This window comes from Gobio gobio, assembly GCF_949357685.1.
Source record: "Gobio gobio genome assembly, chromosome: 2".
NCBI lineage: Eukaryota > Metazoa > Chordata > Actinopteri > Cypriniformes > Gobionidae > Gobio > Gobio gobio.
In genome coordinates this window covers 47,866,209-47,883,520 of record NC_137098.1, presented here as the reverse complement: position 1 = coordinate 47,883,520, position 17,312 = coordinate 47,866,209, and the positions used below count along the sequence as shown (strand labels likewise).

At 38.6% G+C, this 17,312-nt stretch overlaps 1 protein-coding gene across 3 annotated transcripts in view; it reads right to left on the bottom strand.

Annotated features, from left to right (window-relative positions):
- Positions 1-17,312, bottom strand: part of myo1ea (myosin IEa) — a 55,135-nt gene that overhangs the window by 20,544 nt on the left and 17,279 nt on the right. For all 3 annotated transcript variants that reach the window (XM_079810515.1, XM_079810517.1, XM_079810516.1), the window contains exons 2-9: positions 14,785-14,928; positions 13,111-13,200; positions 11,923-12,017; positions 6,474-6,561; positions 3,171-3,260; positions 2,384-2,515; positions 1,145-1,279; positions 854-986 (exon numbers count right to left, since the gene is read on the bottom strand). In XM_079810515.1, the coding sequence (XP_079666641.1) occupies positions 854-986; positions 1,145-1,279; positions 2,384-2,515; positions 3,171-3,260; positions 6,474-6,561; positions 11,923-12,017; positions 13,111-13,200; positions 14,785-14,928 (907 nt within the window). The remainder of the gene's footprint in view (positions 1-853; positions 987-1,144; positions 1,280-2,383; positions 2,516-3,170; positions 3,261-6,473; positions 6,562-11,922; positions 12,018-13,110; positions 13,201-14,784; positions 14,929-17,312) is intronic.

Here is a 17,312-nt window from a genome sequence, read left to right as displayed (position 1 = left end):
CAACAATAGATCTCCTCTGAGGAGAGGCACGGGTGAGACACAAGTCACTGACAGTCCTGAGCCTAACTCTATTTATGAGCAACCCCGCCTCATCACTGACTCACCTCCTTAAAAAAGGAAACTGCCCTCATTCAGCCCTGATAGTGATGCAGTCATGCTGCTTAAGTATGGCTCATTATTCAGATGTACGGGTGTGGTACAACAGAGCATACAGAACTGGCCTCCCAAAACAACGCAACTATAAAAAGATCTGAGACTGTCCGTGGCTCTCAACGCTACCATGATGTCAATCGAAGACCTCCATAAAAATCTATGGATTTGAAGTTGAAGATGTTATCTATAGAATTTACTTCCCAGAACGCATGAACCCTTCGCATACGGTTTTGTCATAAGCAGGCAGCTGAGCACTTGTGCCGTGTGTGCTTTTTACATTGGCAAGCCAACACTAAATGTGTGAAAGCTGCTAGCGGCAGACAGGAAGAGGGGTTGGGGGGGCTGGGAACAGGAAAGGCACAGATTAGCTACGTCTGCTCCCAGCACAGCATGGCTTTATGCCACAGCAAACAGCCTCTGTCATTCAAGTGCATTGCTCCACCTGAGAGCTTTGAGACACTCTGAGGGAAAGAGAGAGAGAGAGAGGAAATAGAGGGGTGGGCTGGAAGTTCAGAGTTTCACGGTGTAATTTTAGTGTGTGATGTAATATGCAGATACCATGCCCATAAACAGAGCTCTATTTTCTAGGGTAATTTGGTGTGGCAAGACAGTTTGGCATTACAGCAGCACATAGTTCAAACGGGGACACCAAAAACAAGGGGCGACGCAAAACTGAGATTCGAAGAGTCTAGATACATACACTCATCATTTTCTACAGCAGCATAATTCCCTGCTTCCCTAAAGTTGATGTTCCCAAGGTGAAGAACTCCAGCCACAATTTGCAGTACCAGGGCGCGGTCCCCCCCTGAGATACCAATCACTTCCATGGCATGCTGGGGTCAGACAGAGAAAAGATAGAGGAGAGGGAAGTTACAACAACAATATGGAAAATAGTTGTCATATTTAAACAGGTAAAATCTTCACAGCTAAATAAGACTCCAAGGACAACAGAGCATAACTCAAAATACCAAGCTGCCTAAATCATACTTACAAAGGTTTCTTGGAAGTCATGCTTGTCGTTAATATCGTCAACTTTGTAGGAACCTGACTGGTTGAGGTAAGAGTAGTAATCCAGGTTTGTGATACCCAGACTGCTTTTCTGTTCTCCACTGGCTCCCTCTATTAGCTATGAAGAGAAATTATATATTATATTACATAAAAGTCATATGTGAGTCTTCATTAAAGTGTGTTTCTTCAACTTCAGAAATTTTATGTCCCAAGGATTTTGTTAAAACAAACAGTTTTCAACTTTAACTTTTCAGTTTTTTTGTTATGTGAAGGTCACATTATGTAAACTTTTTGCAACGCTCAAGGTGAAATATGAGATGTAAAATAAAAATAAATAGAAATGTAAACAACAGCTATGAGAAGAATATTGTTTTTATGTATCATTTCCTATCAAGTTTAAATTTTGTCAATTCAATTAAAAAAAAAAGAAATTCATATTTTTATACAGCAAGGGTGCATTACATTTATCAAAATTGTTAAAAAAAAATTCCGTTTCAAATAAATTAACTTTCTATTCATCAAAGATTTCTGAAAAAGACAGCCTTAATGCAGCCTCAAACCCCAAACTTTTGAACATTAGTGTTAAATATTAGTTAATGTTGTGTATACATAAAATGCTAGCTAATGCATAGAAAGACAAAGGAGTCAGCCATTTTAGTCCAAAAGCAATTTAAATGGTAATTTCCGTCATTTTCACTACAGAAAGCCATTAAACACAAAACAAAATTTGAGACGTGGAGGAAATTACACTTCGGTGGGAATTTATGACTTTCTGGAGAAAAATGAGGAATTCTCCTGGACAATGTCACCAGACAAATTTTAAAAAAAAACTAGCGAGAGTGTGAAAAGTGTGAGAGAACTTATTTTCTAAAAGTGTACAGAGCCAAAAGTGTCTATAATGAAAGAAACGCCAAAAAAACAAAAAGTCCTAAATAACTCAACCATAAGAAACAGTCAAGTTCTCCAAAATTGTGAAGAAGAAACTGCAGCGAGGAGACCTCATTAAGAGGAGGTCAGACAGAATCTCCCTCTTCCAAAGAGCTCAAATGGTAAACACAGAACAACGTGACCTGCTTTTCAGAGCCAAATGGCTCCATCTTCCCCTTCCTGGATTTTACTGTGGTTATTCATTCAATTTTTCCTCATAACGTTGTGTGCTTATACTAAATGTCACAGTGACATTTTCTGAGGGAAGGACTCCAGCTCATGTCCTCATTCTCACCTGGTAGAAGATGTGGAAGCTCCTCTCTCCAGGATTCCTCATCACCACACGTGATTTTTCCAATAGGAAGTTGGAGATTTTCCCACCATCTGGCTCTCCACCGGAACTGAACTGAATCTCAAAGTATTTCCCCTGTCAGTGAAGATGAATGTTAAAAAGGCACAGACGTGATATACTGCAGGTGGATGTACATATGCCCAGAACAGAAAAAAAGGAAATGCTTTGACACACGCACACAAACACTCTTCACTATCGTTTATGTGTCTCTCTCTGTCCATTTATGTGTGCTGTAGCTGTCCACAGTTACCAGACTTAAAGCTGTAATGACATTACCAGCCCATGTAAGATCCCTGAACTCATCAAAACACTTTTTCGTTGACAAAACACTCCTATCCACTACATAATCCATTAGTATCACTTCTAATTCATTCTTCTTACAACAAAACTACACCAGTCCCAAAAACAAGACATGTCTGGGCATAATGTAGCAGAACTGCAAGTAAATGTGTCGTACAATATTGTAATGGCTGCTATGAGTATTTTTAAGGGCACGTTTAGGTTAAAGCCTTAACGATAGCATCATATTTATCGATGGATATTATTGCAGTGGCAAAACATTGTTCTTTCTTTCTGTATTTAAGCTGGATGATCCCCCTGTTTTTGTTGGTTCTATTGCAACTGTGTTCCTCTCAAATTTATCCAGTGGACAAGATACAGCCCAACACAAGACATCTGCTATTTGCTCTCTTCAATAAAATACATTTATGGGAGGATGAACGATACTTACAAATCGACTGGAATTGTTGTTCCTCACTGTTTTAGCATTCCCAAAAGCCTCTAGAAGAGGGTTGGACTGTAGAATGATGTCTTTGACATGCTGTGTAGATAGAAACAGGAAAAAGAGAGGGATTGAGAGTTACATTGACATTTCATCACAAGTACAGCACCTATGCTGATCTAGAACTGATTAGATGAGGTAACATCCAGTTTGCAGGGTGAATTCAGGTAAAACTGGCCATCTCAATGTCAAAAAGTGGCCTAAATGGCCTGAATCTATCCTACACACACATTAATATCAGTACATGTGCACATTCCACATTGAATTTGCATAGCATTGTCTAGTTACAGCCATTTGACTCAGCAGCCAAGAGACAGACAGACAGATGCAGAAGTTCTGGGATATCCAAAAACCATTAGAGTGAAATCCCATCTTTAAGTCGTCAAACATACATAGTGCACAAACCGCATATAGATTCTTAAAGGGCACCGATTGTGTTTTTGTAATTTATTTGACCTTTCCTTTACTGTGTAACATAGCTTGTGCATGTAAACACCAAAGGGAGTCAATTTCTTCAACAAGAAACACCCTTATTTGTAGTCCTGACATTATTTCCATGTTATATATTTGCATAATGCCCAACCAACTGGCTTGTTTGGCCCATTCTAAATGAACTGTTGGGTATTGGGTAACTGATTTTACTATGTCAAGGAGATTGTGTTTTTTTTTTTATGGCAGCAGAATACATTGTATGGACTTCAAATTCTGAAGCCATGTTAGTTACCATCAACACCGATCAGGCATAACATTATGACTTAATATTGTGTTGGCCTTCCTTTTGCTGCCAAAACAGCCCTGACCCATCGAGGCATGGACTCCACTAGACCCCTGAAGGTGTGCTGTGGTATATGGCACCAAGATGTTAGCAGCAGATCCTTTAAGTCCTGTAAGTTGCGAGGTGGGGCCTCCATGGATCGGACTTGTTTGTTCAGATGCTCAATTGGATTGAGATCTGGGGAATTTGGAGGCCAAGTCAACACCTTAAACTCGTGCTCCTCAAACCATTCCTGAACCATTTTTGCTTTGTGGCAGGGCTCACGTGCCCACTGTTGGTGCTTTCGGTGGTGGACAGGAGTCAGCAGGGGCACCCTGACTGGTCTGCGGCTATGCAGCCCCATATGCAACAAACTGCAATGCACTGTGTATTCTGACACCTGTCTATCAGAACCAGCATTAACTTCTTGAGCAATTTGAGCTACAGTAGCTCGTCTGTTTTATCAGACCACACGAGCCAGCCTTCATTCCCCATGTGCATCAGTGAGCATGGTAAGGGGCATAACAGTTCCGACACACGCTCTAAGCAGTTAACCAATCACAAGGGACTGGGCCAGCTGACCAATCAAAGGCCTGTCCCAAATAGCACACTTTATATGCACTTACGGACTTGTGGACTTACAATGGCTGCCGTGTGTGAGGACACGTGTGTCTGTTTAGTCCATGAGACCATAGGGTGTCCCATTTGTTATTTTAGGTTTCAGAAGGGTGCTCACGAGCACCCCCTTTGCAGTCGATATGCCCCAGAACTCCGCAGTTGACTTCTTCCTAACAGTCAAAGCGCCGTTATGTCACGAAAGTGTGAACTCGTAAGAAGACCGCAAGTGTTTAGGGTGCCATTTGGGACAGGGCCAGAGCAGACTGGGCTTTTTGGAAAGGTGGGCTTTAAAAACAAAGAAACTAAAACAGAGCATTTCAGGTAGAGGATGACAAGAAGTGCAACAGCAATGTACAGTGTGAGAAAAATTATGTTTTTCTAACTTTAAATCATGTAATTGTATTCTAGCAGACCCCAAAAATAAATAGAGGAACTTGAAAAAAGTCAAATTACTGATGTAAACAAATTAGAGCTATAGGAAAACAATACCAGGAAAAACACACATGGAAAATTTGCATGTGGACTAAGAGAAATGGTACCACCTCTTATATGGATCACAAGAGTAAAAAATGGAGATACAGACAAAAATAGTGGGAAAAAGAGACAAAAAAAAAAAGAGGGAGATAAGCATCACATCACAGAAATCAAGATGCCATATAACAGTGATGGTCATATGACCATGAGGCACTGTGACATCCGCGGGATCAGACAAAGCAAAGGCAAAACAGAGCAGAAGGGCTTTCTGTTATAAGACAATACTCTACTTTGTTTAAGATACCAACAAACCTACCCGTCAAAACACATGAAACAGCCTGTTTTTCTATCAAATCATTATATTTAATCCGCAGGGAATCATTTCATGATGGATATTCTTCTTAGTCCCAAAAAAGTAGTGGGATTCAAATGTACACATTGAACATTTATAATAAAGAGATTTGGAATTTAAATTAAACAAATACGTTAGTTCAATGTTAATAATTACAAACAAAATAAAGCTTTAAAAAAAAGTGTGCTGACCCATACTTTTTGGAGCACATTTTTAGATATTTTACCTTGATGAGTAGACAGTGGTACACATAAAGAATATGATTTTTGCAGTGTTTTGACTTGTAAAAGCACTTTTTGTGATGTCTATTCAATGCATCTGTCTGAAAATATAATGTAATGTCTTGGAGTTCTTTATTAAAATTAAATATTTCAGATTCTGTATTATTTCTAGGTCACTAATCAAATAAGCAAATTTGTGACTTTGATAAATGTACAGACGTGCACATGTTCTAGCTTCTAGTGAAGCTCAAGTTTCTCTTTGGATCATTCTCAAATCATGCTGGAAAACATGATCATCAGGTTTTAAACAAATGTATGAAGCTCATGCAGCTCGAGTGATGCAGTCATTGAAGCAAAAGGAGGAAAACCCCATTGAAATTCTCAAAGTCATGTTAATTTCACTCAAAATGTTATGCATAATACGTGCATTTTCACTAAGTGTTCTTAGACTTTTGGACTCCATTGTATTTGCTCATCAACAAAGGGTTAATTCAGTCAGATTAATGCAATCAACAAGTGTCAGTCTTCTGACTCTGAGCCCACTCACATGAGGAACACAGGATAGATCAGAGGGGGATTGTGGGGGACAGATGGCTGCTGGTGGGATTTAGGGGATAAAAGAGATATCGTAAGAAATGGAGGTATAGAGGAATGATGTCAGATGAGGCCAACTTTCTGTTTAACATTAACTGTCATAAAAAGTCTCAGTAAAGTCACCAGGAACAGGAAGCCATCGTATTTTTTTCTTCTTCTATTTGATCACACCTCAGCTAATCCTGAGAGTGTCTCTGCATGTAAAACAGTTTAATGTTAGTTTATTCTGTGCAACCCACCTGAACTCTGGGACCTCCACCTGAAACTTTGGAGATGTAGCCCATGATATACTTTGCTGCTACTGTCTTCCCTGCTCCGCTCTCACCGCTGTGAAGAACAAAGAAAAAGATGACAATGATAAGTTCATTCTGTAAAAATAAATGAATAAATAAATGAACAGTTATTTTATATATTACATATTTTTTAGTTTATATTATTTTATATATATATATTTAATTAAATATAAATGCAGCCTTTCTGAACATTAGAGAAAACATTATTCCAAAAACATAAAAGAAAATCTTACTGATCCCAAACCTTTGAACAGTAGTGTGTATACATATGTATTGTAGTGACAACAATGATTGTTACCTATTAACAGCTGCATTTAATGTTTTAACAATCAAAATGTTTATGAGCACATTAAAAACTCAAATTTTCCCACCTACAGCAGTTTAAAAACAAGAACAGGAGGGCACTAACAAGCAAAACTGGCCCCTTGTGTGCCCCACAGCACAATACTAAAATCTGCTCAGCAAGCTTTTAAGAGGGTCAGAGAGGGTTTAGTAGATTCTAATCCTCAATTAATACTGAACAAGTAGAATGGTGAGGCAAAAGGGGAATTCCTTTAATTAACTAAATATGTTTCTATATTACTCCATGGTGAGGTCTGATAGTCTGCATTGTGCTGATGGATATTGGGAACTTATTTACATATGTGAATGGCTTGTTTGAACACAGAACACACATAAAACAAAAGGTTTATTTATGTAGCCAGTAATTTTCTTATGAGACGATATGAATACATCTTAACAGTGAATGCCAAAAAACATAGATGACAATCACACGCACGCACGCACGCACACACACAAGGCTGCACTTATACAGTAGTTATCAATGTTGAAAACAACGTTGTGCTGCTTAATATTTTTGTGGAAACCATGATATAAATGTCTTCACATACTTGCATGAAATAACATAAAATAATGTATTTATTTTCAAATAAAAAAAGAACGATATTGTGTATGTACACCTATACTGTACATATACATACAGCAAACAGGGCAGGGACATTTGCTGATGAAAATGTTATTCATTAATCATATTTGGAAACACTGGCTCCATTTCTTTTGCTTCAGTTGCTTTACCCTCTACTTGCATCCTTCCGCTTGCCCTTTGCTTTTGGCAGAGCCATACGCATTGAGATGTATGCGGTTTGGTGGATGATGACAGAAGGAGCTGGTTTATTTTTCTATATTTCTTCTATTACCCATGTCAGTAATACCATTTCGAGAAGGCACAGCTGTGGCATATTAAAGGAGGCTTGGGGAAGTGGTAAGAAGTCCATTACATCACACAGCAGTGGTACTACACACCTTTCATTTCACCTCGTTCAATCGTGAGAGCCTTGCAATACAGGCAGAAAAACTTCTCGTGGCGGCTCCAAGAGTTCTTACAAGAGATTTAGTCTGCCATGTGGTTCTCATTCCTTTGTCTTGCGAGTTTATAGGCTCTCCACCTTAAAGGAAACGTCCCTGCTCGGATACAGGCGATGAAAGCTCTGGGAACACACTCTTATTGTACACTGTACATTCAGTCCACTTAGATTAATTGTCCGTGACTATTTTTAAACATGTCTTTGGGGGGATTTGTAATTTGTATGCTGTAATGTTCTTTTTTAACATCCTTTATACGTTTGCTGACCAAAAATGGACGCAGAGAGAAAGAAAGAGAGACACATCAGCCATTCAGTCTCATTCAGTAAGTGACGAGTCATGAGACTGATTATTCAGCAGTAGAAACATCAGCTCAGCAAATACAGCACTGGGTCACACTGATGAGTGGGAATACTTTTGTATGTCATACTGTACAGACCACCGCATCTGCCATACTAGCAAGCAAATGAAGTGTTACTGATCTTAGTGAAATGGTCCTTTTATTTGTCCTTTAACACATGCAAAGCCTAATTCGGTAAATAGATGGTTTCCTCTTTTGGGAGAGTGAGATTCTGCTACATCCTTCCTCATTGTTTCCACCAAACAATACTGATCTAACATACCATTATGCCACGATACACAATGAAGATCACAACATTCCAAACGAAATACCCAAAACATCCTAGATTGTGGCAAATTGGCAATATACACTACTGTTCAAAAGTTTGGGCTCAGTAAGATAAAATATATAATTGAATGTGTCCTTAATGAATAAAATAATATTATATTCAGGAAGGACACATTCAATTGATCAAAAGTAACTTCTACATTGTTACAAAAAAATCTATTTCAATTAAATGTTGTTCTTTTGAAGCTTCTATTCATCAAAGAAACCTGAAAAAGACAGTAGCCCAGTTTCCACAAAAATATTAAGCAGCACAATTCTTTTCAACATTGATAATAATGAGAAGTAATTCTTGAGCAATAAATCAGTATTAGAAGAATTATTTCTGAAGGATCTTGTGACACTGAATACTGTAGTAATGATGCTGGAAATTCAATTACATAGTAAAATAGAAATCAGTTCTTTTAAATTGTAGTACGTCACAAAAGTGCAGTTTTTACTGTATTTTTGATCAAATAAATGCTTTAGCAAAAAAAAATAATAACTTGCTTCTCAAAACTTCTCAACCCAAAAAATATCCCAAACTTTTGAACGGTAACTGGCCATGTGAAAAGGACCTTTACTTGATGCGTAATGGTCTTTAGAAAAACCTGTGCTTGTCCAAACCAAAATACAGCTTGACCACAGGACGCCTGGGCAGCAATTTCATGGTTTTGTTTACTAATCTGGATCATCACAATTCCACTTCCAGTCTCTTTATGTGGTCTGGCTGAACTGGAAGCAGCTTTCCCACTATACAAACAAATGGGTGAGAAAAATGCTGAAACTGAAGTCACTTACTATGAAGTAAGCACTACAGTCACCATCCAGCCCACAGGTGACTATGAGATCTGAAAGAAAGAGCCCAGACTCAGCAGTGAAAATGTCTGTCTTTGCAACTTCCCCTCCTTCACCATGTTTACACATATGCCTTCACGCTGCAGGATGCCAGGGTGAATTCGGAGACTTGACATTTACATCCAGAAATAAAATGTTTTCTTAAACTAAGGTGGGCTAAAATTCCCAAACTTTTTTTAAACTGCACAACTAGCAGCACCAAAAGTGAGAGCAAAAAATTGCTGTTTCGCAAAGTTAGAACGCACACCACTTGTTGAGCCAGAAGTCGACATGCTGTACAGCTCAAACAAACAGAGCAACATTAAAGGCACTACAGTGTTCACTTTTCAGAAGGTAAATATGAATGGCTTACAGTTTTCTATGCACATTAAACTGAGATAGATTGAAGTGTTAAAAAAAGTCACTAAGAAATATTGACACTACTAATGTCATGTGGCTCTCAATCAAGTAACTTGTTTTGACTCGGTGAGACAAACTTTAGAACTCTAAATGCTGTCACCAAGAGGATTACTTCATGAAGAAACACTCGCAATATTACACCCATCGCAACTGGCTGTTCAGAGAAGTATCCTCCCATTTACAGTTACAGATGGCCCCTCTTAAGTGCCCTACAAGTGCATTTCCTGTGCTCTAGCAGGAAGCACAGGTAACAAAAGCTCTTGTGCTTTGTGTCCCCTACATCCTGGAGAAAATATACACAAAACAAAGACCAAAGGATATAAAATTACTTTGTCTATTGATGTTTCATCAAAAGAGGGGGAAAGTTATACTTAGATTATTGGTTTGTGAAATGTGCATGTTCAAAAGTAACCGCGGAGGCTGTTGGGCTTTTTGAATCTGTTCTATTCAACTGTACACCCTCAATAATGTAACCAAAACAGTGATGACGATCTAACCACTCCAGCTGACAGCCAGGTGACTCTCCCTCAATGCAATGTCTGCATTGATATCATACCAAACCTAACTGTATGTCACACCCTTTCTACATCCCTCATAAACAGAATGGAGCAACACTTCAAGTATGTATTAAAAGTAGGACTGCCAGTTTAACATGTTCATTTAGTACAAATAATTATATAAAGAAGAACACATTAGTCAGAGCCGATAGCCTTGTGGGCAGCGCTCCGACATATAGCGCAACCAGTGGACGAATTAACCCAAACATTTCTGTCACTGACTGATTTTTTTGTGTGCAAATCTAAAGGCCATTTGTCATTTTGACATATTACAATTAGGGTGATCTATTGTAATTCCCACCCCTGTCCAGTTGGTGGCGAACACGCATATTAATTAGCTATGATCTAATATTGTCTCGTCTTTGATCTCAGTGTGTGACGTCTTTGTCTAGCCTACATACAATTGCAAAAATGTCACGGCAGCTGAGTATGAAAAGTTTTGTTAAGCGGCCAAATAGTTGTTAATGGAAGATGCAAAAAGACTGATGCGGATGCAGTGGGGGATGAATAGCAAACAACAGACAACATTTATCAGTCCATGCAGACCAAGAGGAAGGTTTGAGTTCAGTTCATTTGGACGTGTTTTGTTGATATTTTAATCGTAGTTGTATTTTGCAATATTGCGTTGTTCATATTTGCCTGTTCCAGCACAAAAGGTTGTATTTTAGTTGCCTCCGCTGTCACTGCATAAATCTGCTTGAGTGTGGTGTTGAACATGAAAAGTGACACAATTTCTTTTCATCTGTTCCCTCTTTATAAATAAATGAATGCATAATCTAGCCCATAAACTGATCCTATACGTTCATGATTAAAAATTAAAATTTGAACAAAAACAAAAGCTATTTAATGTCTTATTACCATTTAAATATGAAAATTAAAATAACAAGTAATAAAAGATTATGGCACAATTTTTACAACCAAATGACTGACAATAAGAAAGTCTAATGCAACCGCTGAGCACATCTGCGATTGACCCGGCGACCCGAGTTCAATTCCCGGCTCAAGGTCCTTTGCTGATCCCGTTCCTCTCTCTCCACCCTATGCTTTCCTATGTCTAATCTCTACACTGTCCAATCCAATAAAGCCATAAAAATTATAATAATTACAAAACGAACACATTTAATCATGCCTGCTGACATGTATGTAAATGGCATAGTAGTGGATTTTCCAAACAGCAAGATTTATGCGACCAAAGATGTGTACATAGGCCAGAATTAAAATAGAATGAATAGAAGATAGAAGAACAGACAAATACAAATAAAATACAAATAAAACAACCAATATATTGAAGCCACTTTCAACTTCTACAGCAGCCTAATGTAATTTATTCCAAATGATCTTCATCTGGAGGGGTTTTCTCTACATAAATTGATTCATTTATTCCAATCAATTTAATACATTAATCAGAACAGTTCAAGAATTAAATGTAAACAATTCAGTGGGAAAAAAAGTAAAAAAAAAAAGAGAATCCTAATAAAATTTCTTGTAACTAAAAACACCCAGTTTGATGTTTAGAGATGATATGTTCAGAGTTCAAGTTAAAAAGTTCTCTCACCTGATAATGACACACTGGTTCTCACGATCAATCATCATGTTTCTATACATGTTATCGGCAAGAGCGTAGATATGAGGAGGGTTCTCATACTGAGCCTGAGAGAGAGGGAGAAATGGAGAAAAGCAGATTAATTTCATAGCTTACATTGCGTTCATATTTAGGATGGCCTGAGCTCAAATTTATAAATAAGCTACTGTGTGGTATACAAGTCAAAACACATTCAATGGTCTTTGCTGTAGCCTCCACAAGCTAATGATTATTGACAGGAACCAGAAGCTTGATGAGGAGCCAAGACCTCTGGGCAAGCGTTTTGAGAACATAGACCCGTACATGCTGTTCTGTGGAGATATAGCCAGGTGGCTTCAATGGGTAAGGCAGGCCTGTGCAACTACTTTTCTGACTAAGAATGCAGCTGTTAAAAACTGCACCGCGCCTACACAATACTCCTATTAAAATCATTACTGAAACATTTCTACTTTACAGAAACCTCTAGGTATTAAACTACATAAAGAAATGTATTAGGACAGTTTCGATACAAAAAAAAAATGTGCCTAATTTGTAGAATGTCTAATGAATCAAAGTAGCATGACACTCAAGGAAAACTAAAGTCCAATGAGATTTCTAATGGCTAAGAGCTTATACAACAAAACTGTTTCTTGGACATCACAGCAGTGTTATTTTAGTATTATTTATATACTATTATAGTATTTATTAATATTTTGAAATTTTTGAATTAGCATTTATTTTCATTTTAGTTTAAGTTTTAGTAATGTTGTTATGCTTTATCATTTTTATTAGTTTTTAAAAAATATTTCTATTTAACTTATTTTATTTTAGTTAGTTGTCAAGGCAATATTTATATATTTCCTTTATTTCTAATATTTTCCTTTATTTCTAATATCTATATGTTTTTTAGTTGAATTTTTCATCTTATATTTTATTTCATTTCATTTATTTCAATTATTGAAAATTATACAACATTTTCATAAATTTTTCATTTATTTTGTATAAAGATAGCCTCATATTTTTTTGTTACATTTTTCATCTAATCTTTATTTTTTATCTTATTTCAGCTTTATTACAATTAATGAAAATCTTTTTTTATTTATATAGTTTTAGTTATCAATAACAACACTGCACCACAGTAAACCAGGACTAAACTTCAGGAAACCATAAAAGACTACTTACTGCGCCTTGGTACATCTCTATTTCTTTTTCCCCAAAGTAAGGCATTTGTTTGAAAGGGTTTATTGAGATGAGTACGGGACCAATGTATGTCTGCAGGTAAAGGTCAAGGGTCAAAACATAAAGTAAAGGGACAGTTTACTTCAAAAATTAAAACTGAGCCTTCATGTTGCTCCTAATCAGAATGGATTTCTCTTTCCAGTTGAACACCAGTTGATATTTTGAAGATGTTTTAAGTGTTTTTTTGTCTATACCAGGGGTGTCCAATCCTGATCCTGGAGGGCCACTGTCCTGCAGAGTTTAGCTCCAACCCCAATTCAACACGCCTGAAACAGCTAATTAAGGCCTTACTAGGCATACTAGAAACTTCCAGGCAGGTGTGTTGAGGCAAGTTGGAGCTAAACTCTGTAGGACAGTGGCCCTCCAGGACCAACTTTGGACACCCCTAGTCTATACAATGGGACCCATTGTTGGTTTTGTTCCAAGTGAAAAATTATGTTGAAATGTTAATGATCTTCTTTTGTGTTCCAAAAGAAAGTCTTACAGTTTTGGAGTGTCGTGATAGTGAGTAAATTATGACAGCATTTTAATTTGTGGATGAACTATCCATTTAACCATTTCTATACAAAATAGGTCTTTCTCTCTCTCTCTCTCTGTGAAACTATTATATTGAAAACTCTCTGAAAACTATTAGAGGTTTAGCATTCACAATTGAGGAAAACATTCACAACTAAGGAAAACCTCATGGACCATTTTACTCATTGTGGTTGTTAATACTCAGAGAGTATTCATAAAACTTTGGCTGGGACGGAAGATGAAAAATGGCCCGAGTGTGAATAATGGACTGGTGACATCAGTGAAGAGTTATATGTGGCTGCAGTGAAGATTTTGGTTATTGGGTCAGAGCCTTACTGAGACGCTGTTGCTCTCCTCTGAATGCAATGGGATGGGAACAGCAGGCAGTGAGTGATTGGAGCGATTTGGCAGTCTGGCCCTAGATTGCTCACTGCAAATAAAGGAAGTATTGAGCCTGGCGTGCTGTGACCTCAGTTCCATATGCTTCTGACTGGAACACTTTGGTGTTGTTGCTATTTTCTGACCACAATCACGGGACTGATTTGGGGCCAAAATGGCCAGAGTCTGCTAAGACTCCATAAACCTAATAAGGGCAGAAAATAGAAATACACTGCTAGTGAGGTTTTCATCAAGAAATGCTGCGATTTATCAAGAAGGTCATTTTTAGTGCCAGTAATGTGTGCTGAATTAGACATGAATCCTGCCAAGTACATTGGGTTCATATAGAAGAGGTAAACCAGCATTCTTTGGCTGCCTTCAACAATCTAAGATCTCAACGTCGCACATACGGCTTTGATCAAAAACAGTCCCTGCTACTGTGGGAAAATAGGGCAACATGGATTTGGAAGTTGTACCAGAGTTTAAGGACAACTTTCGTCATTGTAAAATGTCAGTGTTTAGTGAAGCTTTAGTCAAAATAAACCCAATCAAGTTGTAATCTTCACTCAAGTAGATGGAGTCCAAGAACAGTTTTCTAGTGAGCCACAGGAAAACATCCATCTGCAAAAACTCTGATAGAAGACCTTTCTATTTAGAACCATTTTCATAACAGATTAAGAAACAAGCAAGTTAGTTAGAGAGACTAAAGCTGGACAAGGATACAAAAATAAAGTCATCCATGTATCTCTTCTTGAGGTTTTCTACGATGGCATCCTCATTGATCTTGGAGAGCAGCACCATGTCATCCACTCCACTCTGCTTGACATTGTGGCTTTGCCAGTGGTACCGGTAGTGTCCCCGGCTCCCCTGTGAAAGAAAACACAAACAAGAAACTCTCGTTAGACTATATACACACCCATAGCTTTTGTGTAGCAGGCTGGCTGGCAGAAACTGTATTAGCATATCCTAAAGGCAATACAAGACATTATACGACTGGATTTTTAGTTCCTCAAATTTTTTACGTTGAAATACTTTCTCTCACCCCAAATTGAATGACAACTATAAGTAAGGCATTCATAGGTTGACTTCCCAAAAGAATGTAAACATTGCAGCTCTGTTGAACTTTCAAAACATTGCTCTGTTTGTTCAAGGAACTTTTTCTCAATTAAAGGTATGAGTCTTGGCCAGTAGTGTAGCATGGTATACTGGTGGTATAGCAAGCCATGTGGTACCTAAGCAACAACAATTACCCCTAAAAAAGGATCCAAAAAGTACTTAAAAAAGCCTAAGCGTTATTTTTTTAGTCTTTGCTGGTTTAAGATGGCCTCCGAGCCCGGCCAACTTGGCCAAGCTGGTAATTAACTAGGTAGCCACCTGAAAATCGCTTAAATAAAACTAAAACAAAAATTACTAAAATGTAATTAAATGAAGACTTTTTTATCAGCAGGGTATGAATTAATTTCTATTTGATATTGTGATGATATCATATTATTAGAAGAATTTAGCTGTAAATGTGATCCGCACTCAAAATTCGAAATCTTTTATTATTAGCCTATTCCCCTGTGAAAAATTGGAAATAAAGTGACTAAAATGATTTCGAATTAAAGTAAAGTTATTAAATAGATTTACACACCAAAACAGGACACAAGGTATGAGACGAGAGAACGCTGTGTAAACTACTTTGTGGAACAGATCATATTATTGGCGCCCCAATCATAAACACCCCAATGGACCGAACCACCTTTTCGGCTGTACAGTGACAGATGGGGAGTTAGGAAGTTGTTGATAAACCTGTTCAGAAACAATCTAATATTTTGCAATCGTGTTTAATGCTGCCAGTGACAGGGACATTACACACTTTTTACTCCCATTCTGAATCTCATTCAGTCATGAACACTGATAAACAGTACACTGCTGACAACAGTTAAAGTGAGCAAACCGTCCACTCAGCGGAATGACCACGTCCAATTCCCCGCCTGCAGCACTTTTAACACGGCTCGTTCTTTTTCACCGCAGCAGATGTTGATTTTGTTTTTCTAAACCGATGAAAAGTGCATGGTCAGGAGTCTCCCTAAAGCTCCTTGAGCACTACAAACACTACTTTTGATCTTCTTCTGATGTTCTCACTATTCTCCTCTTCTCCCTTGTCCCCCTTTTTACCTCCCTTCCCATTTCGTTCTCCTTCTGCTTCCGCTCCAGTAATGTTTTTGCAGAGGGTGTGTCTCCGGAGAGCTTGGGTCATTCATCATGGGACGTGAGTCAACAGCTTCTGGCTACCGTTCAGAGGTCACAACGGCCCTGTTAGGAACCAGACCCTTACTCAGAACGACACAAAGCCTCAAGTGCATTTGACAGGACATCAAAAGAGATGCGTACAATGAGTGTGACTCAAGAATGGAGGTCAGATACAGAAAGAGAGCCAGACAGTGAGTGTACCGCTTTGGAGAGCACATGATCCAAACGCACTGCTGTTTTAAGCATTTTCCTCTGTTATGTTTGCTGATGATACTGTTGTCCTGGGTCTCATCTCCAACAACAATGAGACGGCATACTTGGACGAAGTGGAGCAACTGACAACTGACATCATGGTGCCAGGACAACTGTCTCTCTCTGAATGTTAACAAGACCAAAGAACTGATTGTGGACTTCAGGAAGAGACAGCATCGGTCATACTCCCCTCTCATGATCAGCGGGACACCGGTAGAGAGAGTGAGCAGCTTCAAATACCTGGGTGTGAACATCTCCGAGGATCTGACCTGGACTACACACATCCAGACACAGGTGAAAAAAGCCAGGCAAAGACTGTACCACCTGCGCCAGCTGAGGAAATTCAGGGTTTCACCAGCCATCCTGAAAACTTTCTATCGAGGGACGATAGAAAGTGTCCTGACTCAGTGCATCACAGCGTGGTACGGGAACAGCACCAGTCACGACTGCAAAGCCCTGCAAAGAGTGGTGCGCTTATCCGAGCGCATCTCAGGCTCAGCTCTCCCGTCTCTGCAGGACATCTACACCAAACGCTGCAGAGGTAGAGCTACTAAAATCATCAGAGACATTAATCACCCTGCAAACTCTCACTTCACCCTGCTGCCATCTGGTAAGCGCTTCCGTAGCCTGATGGCAAAGACTGAAAGACTCAGGAGGAGTTTCTTCCCCCAGGCCATCAGACTCCTGAACTCAGTCACGTGACTCACTTCACCCCCGCACACACATAAACATACAGTCTTTTAACATTAACATCCACATACTGC